We start from the raw sequence: 16,113 nt of genomic DNA, 5'->3' as shown, positions 1-16,113 counted from the left end.
TTGTACTTTTCAACTAACTTATAACTTTTTTTTTACACTTTTAGCAAAAAGTTTTTAATTTTAGCTAAATAAGTTATTCCCAAACGGATCCTAATTTAAATATTTGGTATATACTACTTATTACTTATGGGATTGTGGCCCTCTTTAAATGAACCAAAATAACTTTAAACTCTATAATAAAATTGATATACTTTAAAAATATAGTTTTATATATAGAAGTATAAATTTATTTGATATCATAACAAAAACATATATTTATATATATAAACAAAAGTTTTGTTTTTAATTATTAATACTTATGTTTTGTTTTTAAAGAAAAATTACAAATACTTATTGTTTTGTAAGGAAAAGGAGGGTGTTTGGCCCTAGCGGAAAATTGGTGGCTCGTCAGTGCATAGGACACAATATTCAATTTTTTCTTTAATATATATAGTTATTGTGGGGCCCAAATGATTTACGGGCCAGGCCCATCTACCTGGGGAAAATCCGAAGGCCCAAGCCGAGGAGGGTTATGGCCCAAGCTCGACAAAATAGCCTGTGGATATCGCCGAGGACGGCTCAGTCCTCGGCAGACCCAAAGTCCCCCCCCCCTGAAGGAAGGGTAAAAACGGTATAGGACCGAAATCAGGACGAAAGATCTAAAATATCCAGGGAAAGCTGCTCTCACTGCCATTCAATGCTCTGAACCTGACAGAGCCGCAGTCTTTGGCTTTTACAACCACCCCCAACGACTTTGAATCTGGGCTGATAGGACAAGTATCAATTTTGGAAAGGTTGACCCTATACGTGGACGAAGGACAGTGGACGCAGGCGAGTATAAAAGGAAAAATAAGTAACCTAAAGAAGGGGGTTGGGAAAAATGGCCAAAAACCAGAGCCTCCCAGCCCACCTCCAGGAGAAAGACTCCAGGGGTGAAGGAAAACCGAAACTTGTAGGAATACCACGAAAAGCCCACCGCCTCTCGACTAAGGCCTAGCCTTCCAAACCCACGCTCTACAAATGATGTTGTTAGGGGCCTTTTCACGCGCGAACCCGACACTGTTACGGTCCGCCACGAATCGCGTCCTTACAATTGGCGCCGTCTGTGGGAAAGGCTTGTGTGTTGGTATAGGAAGTGGGTCGATAGAGTTTCTTCGTTATTTCTAACCGTTGGTTATAGAGTTCTAGTATAAAGTTCTGTTAGGAACTACGTTTCTTGATTAGGGGCTTGGTTGAGGAGCTAACTCCCTTAAAGCCAAGGTCCCCCGTAAAGAGCAAACTAGGCGCTTGGTAACGTTAACCGTATGGATAAACTCTAGGGGCTTGGCTGAGGAGCTAACTCCTCTAAAGCCAAGATCCCACACAAAGAGAAAACTAGGTTTTGGACAGAACCAAGGCATTGCATAGTCCTCGGACTCAAGCCTCTGGGGAAACCAACTACCTGGATGTGGAAAACTAGGTTTTGGACAGAACCAAGGCATTGCATGGTCTACGGACTCAAGCCTCTGGGGAAACCAACTACCTGGATATGGAAAACTAGGTTTTGGACAGAACCAAGGCATTGCATGGTCTACGGACTCAAGCCTCTGGGGAAACCAACTACCTGGATGTGGAAAACTAAGTTTTGGACAGAACCAAGGCATTGCATGGTCTACGGACTCAAGCCTCTGGGGAAACCAACTACCTGGATGTGGAAAACTAGGTTTTGGACAGAACCAAGGCATTGCATGGAACTATTGCATGGTCTACGGACTCAAGCCTCTGGGGAAACCAACTACCTGGATGTGGAAAACTAGGTTTTGGACACAACCAAGGCATTGCATGGTCTACGGACTCAAGCCTCTGGGGAAACCAACTACCTGGATGTGGAAAACTAGGTTTTGGACAGAACCAAGGCAAGGCATTGCATAGTCCTCGGACTCAAGCCTCTGGGGAAACCAACTACCTGGATGTGGAAAACTAGGTTTTGGACAGAACCAAGGCATTGCATGGTCTACGGACTCAAGCCTCTGGGGAAACCAACTACCTGGATGTGGAAAACTAGGTTTTGGACAGAACCAAGGCATTGCATAGTCCTCGGACTCAAGCCTCTGGGAAACCGACTACCTGGATGAGGAAAACTAGGTTTTGGGTAGAACCAAGGCATTGCATAGTCCTCGGACTCAAGCCTCTGGGGAAACCAACTACCTGGATGGGGAACCAACTATTTAAAAAAAAAAAACTATGGCACATAAACCTCAAAATCCATCCGAAGAGAGCTCCGCGTTAACAGATGGGTTAATACCTTGATTGCGCGGATTCCTCGGTCCACCCTCTGATCCCCCAATATCAAAGGGGTTGATGCGATACGGCGTAACATATTATCCAGAAGCACAACCAAAGCCCCTCGCTACTAGGCTACCCTCTCGGACGAATTACTTAGAGTTTGTCGTACTCGGACATCGCTCTTGCATGCATCGCGTAGCACTCAGCCGTTATCCCTGTTAGTTCCAAGAGTTTAATTTATTTGATGACTAACCTTGTTATGTTTGATAATATTTGTAAGTCTAAACTAGTAGGAATCTGTGTTAAGGCCTTTCTCTGCCTAGAATATCATTAAGGGCAAACTCATATTTAATATTCATGCATAAAGTAGTGGTTACGGAAAAGAAAGATATGTATAGAGAAATAAACACATATTTTATTAAGACAAAGGAACAGTACAGTGTACAATGGAAAGCTGAAGCAAAGCCTACATCGAAGCTAACTACGTAAGTAACGAAGAATACAAGAGAGTGAAGATAAAGCCGAGGAGGCAGTTCAGAGGAGAGGTTGGCTACTGCCTCGAGACCTTATTCCCCCTCCATGCTTTTGCACGCCCATAACTCAGGCAGCAAAAGAATCCAACTTGGGGCCTGCACCGGTACAGAAAAGGTGCAGGAAACCTGACCTCAGGCTAACACCATCTACAGGAAAGGTGCAGGGAGCCGGAAGTTGGGAAGCCCCCGCAAAAATTTGCCTGCTATAAGGCAGACGACGCTGATGGCGGAAATTCCTTTTTCTGACATACCAAAAATCTGGCATGACCAGAACCTGCTTCGGATTTTGACTAAAAGAAGGAGGAATACCATCTTCCTCCTGTCAAGGCGGAGGACTGGCTTAAATCTGTGCCATCCTTGTCCATACCATATCTCCTTGAGGATTCGGTGCCTCTGAAGCGCGCGGAGACCTTTCATCCCTATCCAAGCCTCAAACATCTTGCTTTGGGGCAGTGGCACTAGAAAGAGAAATCGCGGATATGGAAGAAATATAGTTCTGAAGGGAACGGGAGAGTTCATGTGCAAGTGAAGTGATCCCCTATCCCATTTATACCCAGAAGTAAACAGATGGCATTTAATTCGCGTAGCGTCCCAAGGAACGCTACACGTCGTCTGACAAAATGTCTCTGGCTCGATTTCCAACGTCGTCTGCAACCCTTGTATGGTCCTCGGACCCAAGCCTATGGGGAAACCAAGTACAAAAAAAATTATAAAAATTACAAGTTTTTGATAGAACCAAGGCCTTGTATGGTCCTCGGACCAAGCCTATGGGGAAACCAAGTACAAAAATTACAAGTTTTGGACAGAACCAAGGCCTTTTATGGTCCTCGGACCCAAGCCTATGGGGAAACCAAGTACGAAAAATTATAAAAATTACAAGTTTTGGACAGAACCAAGGCCTTGTATGGTCCTCGGACCCAAGCCTATGGGGAAACCAAGTACAAAAAATTATAAAAATTACAAGTTTTGGACAGAACCAATAATTTTGGACAGAACCAAGGCCTTGTATGGTCCTCGGACCCAAGCCTATGGGGAAACCAAGTACAAAAAAATTATAAAAATTACAAGTTTTGGACAGAACCAAGGCCTTGTATGGTCCTCGGACCCAAGCCTATGGGGAAACCAAGTACAAAAAATTATAAAAATTACAAGTTTTGGACAGAACCAAGGCCTTGTATGGTCCTCGGACCCAAGCCTATGGGGAAACCAAATACTTGGGTAAGAAAAGGTTTGAATCTCGTAAGATGGGTTACTTGATAAAAATGTCAGGTCACTTCATCCACGGCTTAAACACCATAAAAGGTTAAGGCCAATAAAGGTGTAAGGAAGGGGGTGGAAAGCCCCAGCACTTAGTCATATAAGAAGGCCGCTCATTTGGTGGGTGCTATATCTTCAAATGGTTATTCCTTACATGACATCAAGCCTTCGTTTCTCTCCTCGGCTAGCATGGGGTAAGTATTACTCTTCACTGATCGACCTTATTATGCCAAGCATTTTTATTAAAGTTATGGCGACGTCTTTTTATTATCAAATCTTTTGGTCTTAGCAGTCATTGATTTAGATGCTATGTTAATATCTTTTTATTATCAAATCTTTTGGTCTTAGCCGTCATTGATTTAGATGCTATATTAATATGCCGAGCAGCGTTTGTAGATCCAAAAGAAAAAAAAAAGCATAGAGACAAAACATGCGAAATAAAATAACAACGATTTTTATTAATACGAAAAATTATTACAATGTACAAAGAAGGGCTCGAACGAGCCTATACAAAATGCGAACTGCCTAAGCGATAGTTACATCCGTAGTACAGATAACTAAACTCCCAGGCGTCTTCTAAACTCGTTTTCAAAGTCTCTCCAATCTTTGCCTCGATACTGCTCATATTATGATAAGAACCTTCTTTGGGAAGAAATGGCGGAGAAGGAAATAGTAAGGAAGAAGTCAATGAAGAAGATGGAGGAGATGAATGAAGAAGATGGAGGACATGAGTAAAGAAGGAGGAGAAGAAGAGAGAAGAGATGAAAAGAAAGAAAAAGGAGCAAAAGAAGGAGAAGTGAAAGCACCAGGATGGAACTGGTGCTGGGAAGACTAAGAAAGGGAGATGGAGAATAGCCCCAGTGAAGGAAGAGAGGAAGAAGTAGAGACGCATAGTCCCTGCCTCGATCCTGACTCCCAACACACTGGAGCCATACTAGGTATGCTCATAAGAGAGCGGTTGGTACTGATGATGGGTGTTCTCGACTCAGTCACGCCGAAAGTTTGACGTGACGAGTCCCTGCTTCGGATTTTGACTGAAAGAAGGGTGAGGTTGATTTTGAGTCTTCGCCATTCCTGTCCCGATCGAGCCATAATGAGCTTTATTGGAACATGGCGTCTATGGGAGGGGTTTGGCTCCTGCATCACTCGTTGTTATGATAAAGTGTATCACGATTTAGTTTGTGAACCAGTGGGTAAAATGAACCCTCGGGGAGGCCAAATATTTCAAATCTCAGAAAGATGAGGAGGAATTCTCTACAAAAACAATAACCTCCGCCTTTCCTTCTTATACTGAGGGTGGAGCGGGAGACATTTAATAGGTTCAGATATCCAAAGGAATCTGCCAACACGAACATGCCGGTTCCGTTTCTCCACCCCATCAAAACAAACCGCCGAATTAAAGCAGTCTCGTAAATAGTGGTCATTAAAAGCACGTTTTGGGATACCCAAACGATAAGAGCGCATCAAGCGCGAAATCAAAAGGCTGCCTCATAGACCGGCGTGTTTCTTGGACAGATGAGGAGCCGCCAGCATTATTAAAAGGCCAAATTGATTGGGCCGTAGGAAGAGGTTTGGCATCACCAAAACCCCCCTTTCCAACCAAGAGGTTGGACAGCCGGGTTTTGAGGGGCTATTGTGGGGCCCAAATGATTTACGGGCCAGGCCCATCTACCTGGGGAAAATCCGAAGGCCCAAGCCGAGGAGGGCTATGACCCAAGCTCGACAAAATAGCCTGTGGATATCGCCGAGGACGGCTCAGTCCTCGGCAGACCCAAAGTCCCCCCCCTGAAGGAAGGGTAAAAACGGTATAGGACCGAAATCAGGACGAAAGATCTAAAATATCCAGGGAAAGCTGCTCTCACTGCCATTCAATGCTCTGAACCTGACAGAGCCGCAGTCTTTGGCTTTTACAACCACCCCCAACGACTTTGAATCTGGGCTGATGGGACAAGTATCAATTTTGGAAAGGTTGACCCTATACGTGGACGAAGGACAGTGGACGCAAGCGAGTATAAAAGGAAAAATAAGTAACCTAAAGAAGGGGGTTGGGAAAAATGGCCAAAAACCAGAGCCTCCCAGCCCACCTCCAGGAGAAAGACTCCAGGGGTGAAGGAAAACCGAAACTTGTAGGAATACCACGAAAAGCCCACCGCCTCTCGACCAAGGCCTAGCCTTCCAAACCCACGCTCTACAAATGATGTTGTTAGGGGCCTTTTCACGCGCGAACCCGACACTGTTACGGTCCGCCACGAATCGCGTCCTTACAGTTATAATAATATTTGAAAATTTGTGAGGTATAATCCATAATGACTATTTTTAATGTCAAGCCAAGACACTATTTGATTTTTTTTTTTTTTTTTTTGTTTTTGTTTTGTGTAGTCATAATTCAAACTCAAGTCCCTTATTTAACAATATAAGACTTTATCAATGAAAATAACCAAAACATGTTGTTTTATTTATTTTTTATTTTGATATTGCACTACCTCATATTGAGAAATATCCAATAGACTGAAACCATGAGAAAAGTTTTCAAATAGCATAAACACATTTTCTTGATTTCAAAATTTTATTTATATAGTCAAAAGACTCATAACTAGGTCATGATAAATTACTAGGTTACCCAACTCACATTCAATTATACGCTATTTGTTTGTTCATTTTTCCGTCATTGTATTTAACTTTTAGTAATTTAGCAATTGAAAGTTAAGAGAAAACCAAAGTTACCAATTCTTTTCTCATGATCATTTCAAATTTTTTTTTGAAATGAAATATTGAGTTATCGTCTTAATTTCAATATACTATTTTCGGATCACCATAAATTTTTTTTTTTTTTTTTTTTTTGTTTGTAACTAGATGATCCCATCATTGTAGCATAAATTAGAGTGAAAATATAAATTCCAAAAAATGAACTTATCTCAATATTTTAAGCCACAATGCCTTTTTGCATAACACATTCTAAAGGAGAGTAAATCACTTAAATAAATGCAACTTGAACTAACTTCATGCCAAAAATGACGTGCAATTTAAATGCCAACTAGAATTTTATTGATGAAAAGAAAATTCTAAAAACAACACACTAGGAAACATTGTTCTCAATTAAACTCAAAAAAAGAAAAGATCACATTTTCCTACAATCACCAGCCAATGCACTATTAATATTGTAGTAACCAATGATGAGCTGGTCTAAATTCATAGGCATGATCAAATTCTCCTCGGTTTTGGTGCTACCTTAGAAGCACTGCGTGCACATTTACTCTTAAGCATTGGAGGGAACAATGGGTTGAGTGGGAACATCTTGGGCCAACACTTGTGACTAATAATAGTGATGGATTTGCAGCAAGTAGGACCAACCACACTAAATTTGCCTCTTGAAAGAGTTCCATAAATCTCATTAATACACTGATTAATGCTTGAAAGTGATGACCAGCATTTTGCAACGTCTTTTTCCCAATTCCCTTTTGATAGTCCTAGGAAAGGTAATTTCACTGGCAAATAAATCTTGCTCACAGTGATTTGATCTACTCCCAGAGGTGAAGCTGCAGGTCCTCCAACTCCAGAGCCAGTTAAACAAATGTTTTTAAGTGTTGATTGAAAAGCCGGGTTAAAAGGAAACAATTTAGGCAAGCAATTGTCACTAACCAGAGTGATGGCTTTACAACAAGTAGTGCCAAAAAAGCTAACTCTGCCATTAAAGAGTGAATTCATAACATCTGTAAGACACCCTGGTACACCTGAAAGAGATGACCAGCATTCTTGTACGTCTTGATTCCTAGGTAAAATCCCTGGTAAAGCGGCCTTACTCGTGGTGAGTCCAGAGGCTTGTTCGTTTCCTTTAGATGGTTGACCACAAGAGATATTGAGCAATGGAGCAAAGATGGGATTAGAGGGGAATAAATTAGACAAACAATTTCCCTCAATCTCTGAGATGGCTTTGCAACAAGAGGAACCTATAATGCTAAATTGGCCATTGACAAGTGAACCAAAAACTTGGGTAAGACACCCTGGTATGTCTACAAGAGATGACAAACACTGCCCATTTGCCCCTGAAAGTCCCCCAGCTCCAAGGTTAGGGAACAACTTAGTTATTTGTGGCAACAATCCAGATATTTCTGACAATCTGGGTATTTGTGACAATCCAGGTATTTGAGGCAATCTAGGCATTTGTGGCAACTGAGCTAGCCCTGTAGGAACCAACACTGCCAAACATGCATATATCAATATGAGAGCAGTCTTTTGTGATTTATTTGCCATGGTACTTATCAAAATGGATAAACTTGTAGCATGTATGACTATTGGTTTATCAATGGTATTGGATGATGCTTGAGGCTAATGGAAGCGAGAGGATGGGGATTTATACTAGTTATCAAAGATATAAAAACTATAACCAACTAAAACCTTTTTAAGTGTCATTGATGCATTAGTTTAATACTTAAAAACCCGTTCTATTAATACCATCAATGCTAGAAATATATTCATTAAGATCATGGTAAGTTATACTTCATTGATGATAGTCATTTTTTCCAAAGATGTTCTTGAAAATAATGAATTTAATAATAATAAACCTAAAGGGGTCTTCCTGTATAAAGATTAAGGATTCCAAATAAAACTTCCTGGGTTGTTGCTACTTTTCCCATTAATTAAACGCAAGATAGTCATCAACTTGCCATGTACAATATCCATGCTTTTGTGTATATACTATATATAACTCACAGGAGAATCTTATCACTAAAAAAAAAAAAAAAAAAAAAAAAAAAAAAAAACCCACAACATATATACTCATCAAAAAGAGAAAATAGAAACATTTTAATAAATATTTAAGTGTTTTGATCCTTTTCTATTATTATAGTATATAAACTCCTAACATTTTTCTCAAAAGAAAAAAAAAATCACCTAGCATATTCAGTATTATTATTATTATTATTTGAGTTTAACATTGTAGGATTCAAGCATTTGAAAATATTTTACAGAGTACATTCAAGGTCACAAACGGCAGAAAATTAATAGTAAAATATTTTTAACTAAATCTGTTTAGACAGAGAAAATGTTTTATACCAAAACAAATAAAGCCAACGTTTCAAACATCAAGCTCCTTCTAATTGTTTGCGGATCTCTCATTTAGGCATTATCCAAAGTATCAAAAACAAAAATGATTAACGTATATTTTTCCTAAAATTTTAGTCCAGATTCAATATTTATGTCTCAATTAATTTGTTTTTAAATATAGCTTCTACTGTTCTGCAAAACCTAAAAAGAAATCAATTTGGTCATTTTGTCAGTTTTTGTTTTGTTAGAGAGAAGTCATTAAGTCATTATGTCAGTTTGATGTTAAAGAAATCGCATGCATGATTAAAAATATCATAAATTTAATATTCTTAAATTTATGACAAAATTTACACATCATGAATGCTACTTGATCGGGGGCTCATGAATGATAAAAGAGGGAGTTCCCGTATAATAATTTTTAATGTTATTTTATAAATTAAAAAATTCATCATCCTAATAAATAGTTATAATGAATCAAACTATTTATAAATAACTCCAATTCAGGCTTTTTTTTAATTATTATTATTTTTATATTATTATTTAGTAATTGAATGAAACTCAATCTTAAGTTTAGGTTCAAGTGCCAAGAACTCAAGAGTCTTGTAGTTCCATTGGCACTTCTAGTGTTTTACACGAAGACGTCCCAGGTTCAGGTCTCCTCTTCCACATTGTATATATTAAATTAACAAACAAACAAAAAAGAAGTTTAGGCTCAAGTATTGAACATGTTAAAATCAAATATAATACATTTGTAAACAAGCTTGTGAGTATAAGACTTGATATTTCTTTTTGCTGAGAAAATATAAGACTTAATATAAGTATAGACAACTGTAGGGATAAAGGCCTAGGATAATATGTTGGGGTTTGGGCTTTTGTCCGAGGATGTTGAATGGTCCGAGAAGGGGCAAATAGTCATTTAGGATCCCAATTTAAAGTCTCATGAGTAAGGAACAAATGAAAGGTAATCAGAGGAGGAATTACTCCTTGAATGTGGTGTGTGCAACTAAAATATGTATTCCAACAAGTAGAATGATCCTCCAAGAAGCTGCAATGATAGGAACATGCTTCATGAACATACAAGAAGGCAGGAAGCCCAAAAATATCTAGGGGAAAGCTGCTATCACTACATTAAATGCATGACAGCTACTTTTCTGGCCGCATTATGTGGAGAAAACTTCTGAACAGTGTTATCTTGGCTACCATAACTCACAGAAAGTCAAAGAGAGTGTATAATGGGACAGACACTCAAGTGGAGGCTCAGATGATCAACAAGTGTAGAATCAAGATATTCTAAAAGGAGCCATATAATGTGAAAGACCCTCCTTGAGAATGGAGGAGGAAAAAGAGAGAAACAAGATTGTAGTAATCTAAATTGTCTTTATATTCAATTGTGATCAATATATATACAAGTGTGACCTCTTCGGACTGAAAGTTTATTGATATCAGAATCTCTTATTTAGTGTTTGATTGTCATTTAATTCAGTACTAGCTGTTGTTCAACTCATTAGGGCTTAGTTTTTCGACCCACTCTCTACAAATTTATTGTATTGGGCTCATTGGGCCAATATCTCATACATTTTGGGCTTGGACTATAAAACGAGACCCTACAACAACATTATATGTTTAGGTATAAATTTTTAGAAAAGTGCTACATCTACAACACTATCATAACAAATCATATGTGATAAGTTGTTACTGGTTTTAATTTAAATTCACTATTTAAATTACTTTTTTGCCTACCTATAACAACCGATAACAACCTATAAATTAAGATTTATTATTAAAATTTTGTAGACTTGGTATTTCTCAAAATTTTAAGATATAAGTATTTAGGCATTAAATTTGATTGTGTAAATTTGTAAATAAGTTCATAAGATATTAAATTATTATTTGTAATTTATTTATGATAATATAAATAGTCTATTTTGTAGTAAATTATATATAATTTTTAACAATAAAGGTTGGTGAATCTAATTTTTTATAAGTTGATAAATAAAAATCATTCTCTCTAATTAACTCAAATAATACTAATTATATAGTTATTAATTACCAATAGCGGTTTGTGAGGGAATATAATTATATAAAACTTTAGTAGTAATGTTTTTTATACAGAAAAATAAATAAGATAATTAAGTACCTCGTAAACAAGCTCAAGTTTATTCGAGAATAAAAGCTCAAGCTTGTTCGATAATAAAATAAACTAAGGTGATGAACTTTAATTCAACTTTTGTTTGAAATAAAATTAAATAAACATACTTGAATTTTTGATACCCAAAATACATTTAAACCTTCTATCTTTAGCAAGTCGGGCTAAACTCCACCATCGAGGGGTGTGGTCTAGTGGTCTTGGGTGATGCATAAGATGCGTTAAGTGTGAGGTCCAAGGTTTGAGTCCGAATATGGACTCACTTCGATTACTTTCCTTAACAACTCAAGGTTTATTGTCCTTCATGAAGCTGAGAAGCTGTGATTCACCGTGGTCTTCCTGCACCCTATTATTACGTCTAGGTAGGATTGCTACCTTAGTCGTTCCCTATCCCTTTTTTGTTGATAAAAAAAAAAAAAAAAAAGTTGGCTTAAACTCCTCCTAAGCCCAGTTTATAACCTTTCCAATTTTGATTTTTTGAGCCCCTAAAAAAAACCAAAATACAAGGACAAAACAGTAACACCAGAAAACCCAACAAAAGCACATTCCCAAAATGAATATAAAGAAATTAATGATTGTTCCCTAAAATACCCTCCTCTCATTCATTCCTAACCCTGAAACCTGTAATTTTCCCTTCTCAGCCCTCACATACTCTCTTCCTCTTCTGCCCCTCTCAATTTCCCAATCCCACCCTTCCAACCCTCACTCTCTTCTTGCCCTTTCCTCCCTCAATTTCCGATTTTCTCCTACACCCCATTACCCGCCAAATCCCACTCCACCCATATTTTTCAAATTTCTCTCATTCCCTTTCAAAAAATATTTTCCTTTCCATTTTCTTTGCAAAACCCTAATTCCCAATTCAAGTATGGATCTTTGAATTGCAGCTTCCAGGCATTGATTCTCGGGGTTTTGAGCAAGACCCAGTTCCTCTTTTCCCGTTTTTAGTGCTTCTGAGGATGTAATCTTGGGTTTGGAGCAAGGGTTTTGACTTGTAAAGGTACTCTTTTTATGTTTATTTTGGGGGTTTGATTTTCAGATGTTTTGTGGTTTTGTTTGATGGGTTGGTTTTGTTTTTGGGGGGCTTTTTTGGTTTTTGAACGGGATTTGTGTTTTTGTGGTTGTTTTGAATGGTGGGTGTGATTTGTGTTTTTGTTCAAGTTTGTTCCTTTTTGGATTAGCTTAGGAGCTGGAGAGCTCAGTGAAAGAAATGGAATATGTACATTTTCAAGCTCAAGGTTTTCCCATTTGTTTACTTCAGATTTTCAGTAAATGGATCCGCTTTTTTTGTGAGGTTCACAGTTTTGAAATTTGGATTTCGTTGTTCTTGTAACAGTCTCAAGTCATCACCTAACAGGAAATTGGAAAATTTATTTTGTGGTTTGAATTTCGGGGAGTGGGAAGCTGAGTTGAGCTGAGTTGAGTAATAGGTAGATAATTTGTGTTAAGATTAATCGATGGTGGTTCATGGTTTCTTGGATCGCAAAAGTTTGAAACGTTTTGGGGCTAAAAAACAATGTAATTATGTTTAAGATTCCAAATTTCAAAATTTTCCCTTTTTCCTTGCCTGTTCTTTACTACCAAAAGATGCGATGATATTTTCTGTTAGGCAGTTTAGTTTACTGTATGCTGGATTTTTTTTTCCTGTGCCTTGGTTTGTGTAGCCAGAGTTGTAGAGTAAATGTGTTAGTGGAAACTTTGGAGGCATTTTGGTGTGCCTTACTCAAGTTGTAGAATGAGGTCATCTACATAGCAGTCAAACTGGAGATGAAGTTCTTTGAAAATGTTGGTAATGCTCTTGTAGATTTTCAGATTTACAAAGGTGATAACAGCTGCAGAGGTTGGATTATTCACTTTGGTTTGTTGTTTTATATCTTAGAGAATAATGTGAGCACCTGTGCATGCACGCTTTAGTTTGGTATGTTGTGTGTATGCTTATGGATATTGTGCTTCTTCTTGTCTTGTCTAATTATTATATTATTAAAAGTCGGTGGTAATGACATGTAAGGATATGTTCTTTCGCGTGTTTTTAATATTGTTTGCAAATGCATTTTTGCTAGAGAGGCCTGGTTTGTTCTAGTTAGATAAAATTTCTTACTTAGTGAATTAATAATCTGTTTTAAGGATATATGGATTTGAGAAGTGAAAGATAGCTAAGAATTATGAAGGGTTGATTTCCAAGTTTGGTATGTTCAATTATATGTGGTTTCTTTTATATGTGGTAATTTTTCTTGGCAGGCATTCTCCAATACAATTGGAAGGCAGTGTTTCCATTTCCAAATTGGTACTTTGTTCTGGAGGGCAGGGAGTTGTGTTATTGTTATTCTTGGTAAACTGTGATTGATTACATCAATGGCAAACCATGATTTAATACTTGGGCAAAGTCACAATTTGGCCCTTGGCCAGAATCAGCCGTTGGTGCTAGGCCACAATCATAATATGGGGCTTGGGCAGAACCATGATTTGGAATTGGGACAAGCCCATGACCATCATTTGGGTTTGGGACAGACCCATGATCATGAACTAGGTTTAGGACATGCCCATGACCATGAATTGGACTTGGGGCAAAGTCATGACCAAGAAGGGAATGATGGCCACAGTTATGGACATGAGAATGAATTAGGTATGGATCAGAAACCTGATCATGATGACCACGAGTTGGATCTTGCTGGACAGAATCATGAGTTGGCTTTATCGGAGAACAATGAATTGGGTGTTTCAGAAAGCCAAGAACTTGATGAGAATCTGGAACTAGCTGTTGCTCAGAGCCAGGAAATGGGGATTGAACCTTCACATGATATGACTGTTGATCAATCCCTATATGTAGTCAGTTCCAGTCCTGTAATCCAGGCTCGTGCAATTGTACCTAATCCTAATTATGAGCTGGCAGTGGGGCAAGAGTTCCCTGATGTCAAGAGCTGTAGGAGAGCACTGAGGGATACAGCTATTGCCCTACACTTTGAAATGCAGACCATAAAATCTGACAAGACTCGTTTTACTGCCAAATGTGCTACTGAGGGATGCCCTTGGCGCATTCACGCTGCAAAGCTCCCAGGAGTTCCAACTTTTACGATCAGGACAATCCATGAATCTCATACTTGTGGAGGAATTGCTCATCTTGGTCATCAGCAAGCGTCAGTTCAGTGGGTTGCAAACTCTGTGGAGCAACGACTTCGGGAGAACCCTAATTACAAGCCAAAGGAGATTCTAGAAGAAATTCACCGAGTTCATGGTATAACCTTATCATACAAGCAAGCTTGGCGAGGAAAGGAGCGAATCATGGCAGCTATGCGTGGATCGTTTGAAGAAGGGTACCGCTTGCTTCCGCAATACTGTGAACAGGTTAAAAGGACAAATCCAGGGAGTATTGCATCTGTTTATGGAAACCCAACTGATAACTGCTTCCAGCGTCTCTTCATATCATTTCAGGCATCCATATATGGTTTTCTTAATGCTTGTCGGCCACTCCTTGGGCTTGATAGGACATATTTGAAAAGCAAGTATTTGGGTACTTTGCTATTTGCTACTGGTTTTGATGGTGATGGTGGTCTGTTTCCCCTGGCATTTGGTGTTGTTGATGAGGAGAATGATGATAATTGGATGTGGTTTCTTTCGGAACTTCACAACCTGCTTGAAATTAATACAGAAAACATGCCAAGGCTTACCATTTTGTCAGATAGGCAGAAGGGTATCGTGGATGGCGTGGAAGCAAATTTTCCAACTGCATTTCATGGATTTTGCATGCGGCACTTGAGTGAAAGCTTTCGTAAGGAGTTTAATAACACAATGCTTGTTAACCTTCTATGGGAAGCGGCTCATGCTCTCACTGTGATTGAATTTGAAGCAAAAATTTTAGAGATTGAAGAGATTTCACAAGATGCTGCTTATTGGATCCGAAGGATCCCCCCTCGACTGTGGGCTACAGCCTATTTTGAGGGAACACGCTTTGGGCATTTAACAGCTAACATTGTTGAATCGTTAAATACTTGGATTTTGGAGGCCTCTGGGCTTCCAATAATTCAGATGATGGAATGCATTAGAAGGCAGCTGATGACTTGGTTCAACGAACGCCGAGAGGTCAGTATGCAGTGGACATCAATACTTGTGCCTACTGCTGAGAGGCGTGTAGCGGATGCTCTTGAGCGTGCACGTACATATCAGGTGCTTCGTGCTAATGAAGCTGAATTTGAAGTCATATCTCATGAAGGAACAAATATTGTGGACATTCGGAATCGTTGCTGCCTATGTCGGGGCTGGCAGCTTTATGGTTTGCCCTGTGCTCATGCTGTGGCAGCGCTTCTCTCTTGCAGGCAGAATGTCCATCGATTTACTGAGAGCTGTTTCACTGTTGCAACCTATCGGAAGACATACTCGCAAACCATACATCCAATCCCAGATAAATCTCTATGGAAAGAGTTATCTGAGGGAGATCCAAATGCCAGTAAAGCTGCTGAAGTTCTTATTAACCCGCCCAAATCACTTCGGCCTCCTGGACGGCCAAGAAAGAAGCGAGTTCGAGCAGAGGACCGTGGTCGTGTGAAGCGAGTTGTGCATTGTAGTCGATGTAACCAGACAGGTCATTTTAGAACAACGTGTGCAGCACCCATATAAGTTGCTGCTCTTGACACTTAGTATGTACCTTGTGCAAAAGAAATCTTGTTTTGTGATTATTTAAGTGGTAGTTATTAGTTAGATTGAGAAGTAAATGTTTGTATTTCTTTTTGTTATTAGCTGTCCTTAATGAACATTAAGCTCAATAATTCAACGTTTCATGCTTGTAGGTTATCCCTGCTTCTGTTTCCTAGTGTAGTAGTCTGGTACATATAAAATAAATTATAAAATGCAACATTGATATGTATGTAAAACTTAGTATAATTTTCATTATTTAAATGT

At 38.9% G+C, this 16,113-nt stretch overlaps 1 protein-coding gene across 1 annotated transcript; it reads left to right on the top strand.

The window, feature by feature from the left end:
• Positions 1-11,809: 11,809 nt before the first annotated feature.
• Positions 11,810-16,005, top strand: LOC115980115. Its single transcript, XM_031102391.1, has 2 exons — positions 11,810-12,220; positions 13,459-16,005. The coding sequence occupies exon 2, from the start codon at positions 13,573-13,575 to the stop codon at positions 15,829-15,831; it is 2,259 nt and encodes a 752-aa protein (XP_030958251.1). The 5' UTR covers positions 11,810-12,220; positions 13,459-13,572; the 3' UTR covers positions 15,832-16,005.
• The last annotated feature ends 108 nt before the right edge of the window (positions 16,006-16,113 follow it).

Source organism: Quercus lobata, chromosome 3 (assembly GCF_001633185.2).
Source record: "Quercus lobata isolate SW786 chromosome 3, ValleyOak3.0 Primary Assembly, whole genome shotgun sequence".
Lineage (NCBI taxonomy): Eukaryota > Viridiplantae > Streptophyta > Magnoliopsida > Fagales > Fagaceae > Quercus > Quercus lobata.
Note: the sequence above shows the minus strand (reverse complement) of the source record. Positions and strands in the feature narration are given on the sequence as shown.